Source organism: Hydra vulgaris, chromosome 05 (assembly GCF_038396675.1).
Source record: "Hydra vulgaris chromosome 05, alternate assembly HydraT2T_AEP".
Lineage (NCBI taxonomy): Eukaryota > Metazoa > Cnidaria > Hydrozoa > Anthoathecata > Hydridae > Hydra > Hydra vulgaris.
The window spans coordinates 25,612,555-25,615,668 of NC_088924.1; the positions used below are offsets into that span (position 1 = coordinate 25,612,555).

A 3,114-nucleotide genomic window follows, 5' to 3' on the forward strand; every position below is an offset into this window, starting at 1 on the left:
GTGATATACACTTTGCAATAATCAGTTATTCAAATTTATGGAATTTTTTGTCTCTACTGTGTTTATAGCTTATGGTTATATCTATACAGTTTAAATAATAAACAGTTCATACAGCGTTGCCACCGAATCAGGGAGTTTAGGGAAAGTCAAGGGAATTTAGATATAATCAGGTAAAATATAGGGAAAAGCTTGATTTCGTTTAAAATCAGGGAAAGTCAGGGAATTTTTTAATTTTGTATTAATATTCTTTTTTTAGGTTACTATTTTAAAAATTATATCGCTCAAAAGATTGTTCAAATATATTAATATAATAATTAAGTTTTATTCTAAAAAAAACATAGTTATTAGTTTTGGTCTTTAGCATTGTTTACACTTTTAACAGAAAATATCAGGAAATCTCTAAATGGTTCTTTTCAAAATTTTCAAATGGATCACCCAAAAAATTTACTCGAGTACAACCACATCTTTGGCAACAATTAATTGCATAAATCTGACAAAACTGTGTGTGGATGGCCCAAAAGTAAACTGGTGACCTCTTGATCTTATTAAAAAGCAGTGTGAGCAACAAGAATTTCCTAAACTTCTTAAAACTAAAAGTTGCAACCTCATGTAATTCAATATGCTTTTAAAACTGGTTTTCAATCAGGAGGTTAATGAAAGCTTTGAATAACTTTTGAATGACAGACTAAACTGTGTATTGATGAGATAAAAGTAACCTGTTACACTTTTCATCTTACTAAAAAGCAGTTGAGCAACATGTATTTGGAAGCTTTTCCTTAAAGTATGCAACCTAAGTTCAAAAGGTATGAGAGTCTTAGAGGGAAATAAAGATTAATTAACTTGTTAAACTTATTTGGTTACATCGCTAGTTTGTTGCAGAAAATCATAGTGACAATTAAGACAGACACCCTAATGATTCCATTTCTCTTTAACCCTTTAGCGCCCACCAGGGCTTAAAATTTTCAAAAAATTCCAAAAACTTCAAAAAGCAATTGTTTTTTGATCTAGATTATGAATTAAAAAATAAAATTTTAAAATTTCACTAGCAAACCCAATTATGTCATTGTAGCATATCTGCTACAATGGGAATACGAGGAAAAAAATAACAAAAGTTTTCTTAAAAAAAAGATTTTGTATTTAAGTATATAAAGAAATAAAGAAATTTGAAAATTGAAACTTTGCTATTGATTTCATTTTACAAATTCTGTTCTTATTAAATAAAACACAATATATCTTATAAGACAGTTAACAACCATTTATACTATAAATATAAACAAATTTTAAATGCCATTAATGGTAGTCATGATAACAATTTCTGTCCTTATTTAAGCATAACCAAACATTGCACTTTTTGCAACGAATATAAGAAAAACCAGTTTTGCATTTCTTACACCGCTGCCGTTTGTCACTATAAGTTGGTAAGTGGTCAAATCCATCCAGACGGATATCTTTTGTAGGATTACTCTGAACAGCAGCAGCTCTTTTGGTTGGTATAGGTATTGCATCAAGAGATGCTCTTCCAGCTTTTCTTTTTACAACAGTTACCAAGCTAGAAGCTACTGCAGCTTGAAAATTTTTTAGAGGCATGAATTTCTTACTGGGGCAAATAATTTTTAAGTCCCGACGATACAAAAACCAGGCATTTGATAATGCAATAAGAAGGGTATGTGCCCATACATATATATACCATCTATGGCATTTTAAATTTGGTTTGTAGAATGAGCACATCATATCCAGTTTGTCAACTCCACCCATATTTTTATTATAAAACTGGACTATATATGGTTGTTTTACCATAATATGTTTGCAGGTTTTTCTATCATAACGCCTTACTGAGTTGATTGGTTCAATACTAGCAAAAGACGAAATTAAAGTAACTACCTTGTTATCTATCCAAGAGACAGCTATGTTATTAGATTTGATGTCAGTACGATAGTCAAACGATCCACGCCCTTGATTTTTTAATTCTTTTTCAGAAGTGAATGGGCATTTGTTAAGGCGCTTAAGGCGAGCTGTTCCAACATACCATATTCTACGCTTTTTTAGCTCATCTAGCAAAGGCAATGAAGAAAAGTAATTGTCAGCAAATATTTTAAAATTATGATTTTCTGGCAAAGTTGAGGTCATTTTAATTACAACAGATGCCCCGACACCATGAGGAGAAACTTCATCTTTCTTTTTTATTTCTTTTCCTTGATATAAATCAAAGTCATACAAATACCCACTGACACCACATCTAGCCCAAAGTTTGAACCCCCATTTATTGGGTTTTTTTGGAAGGTATTGCTTCAAAAATGACCTTCCTTTGAAGGGAACCATTATCTCATCAACTGATTGATTTTCCTCAGGAGAAACTTTTAAGAAATTTTCTCGCAGTTTTTCCAACCAAGGTCTTAATTTCCAAGCCCGATCATTTTTCTTTACTTCATCTGTTACGTTTAGATTGTCAACAAAGTGTAAATAGCGGAGGATAGAAAGAAATCTATTCCTTGATAATATTGAACTTACTCCATCATAATTCATAAAGGTTTCCCAATAAGATCTCACAGATGGTAGTTTTACAAGACCCATACGAAAAAAAACACCAATAAAAGACTCTATTTCATTCGATGTGACAGAAATACTTGTACCTGATGACTGGCAACTATATAAACTAGATTGTTCAGCAATAATGTCTATAAGATTGTCATCAACAAACATTTTAAAATATTCGTATGGAGTAGTAGTTTCGTCCGGAATAGGTTCAATAGGTACCTCTTGAAAAGCAATATCACCAATCAAATCATTATCTAGTGTAACCTTTTTCCAAAGTGGTAAACTTGCTTTTTTTTGTTTTTTGTTGTTGACTATTTTGGATTTTTTTGGGAGTGGGGCTGAAGAGTTGGAATAGAGCATATCATCACGTGTACTACTTTCCTGCGTAAGAGACTCCGATATTGGAAAAATAATGTTGTCATTGTTGTCATCATGCACAACTTTAGTATTGCTTACAACTGCAGTTGAAACATCAGATTCAAATTCAGAGTCTGACTCACTAAGATCCTCAAAATCACTTTCACCATCAAGAATAAATGCGAGAGCATCTTCAATATTTAATTTTTTATTTTTATTCAT

At 31.5% G+C, this 3,114-nt stretch overlaps 1 protein-coding gene across 1 annotated transcript; it reads right to left on the bottom strand.

The window, feature by feature from the left end:
- Window positions 1-1,290: 1,290 nt before the first annotated feature.
- Window positions 1,291-3,114, bottom strand: LOC136080288 (piggyBac transposable element-derived protein 3-like). The gene has a single exon (XM_065796905.1). The coding sequence runs from the start codon at window positions 3,112-3,114 to the stop codon at window positions 1,291-1,293; it is 1,824 nt and encodes a 607-aa protein (XP_065652977.1).

Coding starts and splice junctions, on each gene's coding strand:
- LOC136080288 (XM_065796905.1), bottom strand. CDS start 3,114: ATGAATAAAAATAAAAAATTAAATATTGAAGATGCTCTCGCATTTATT.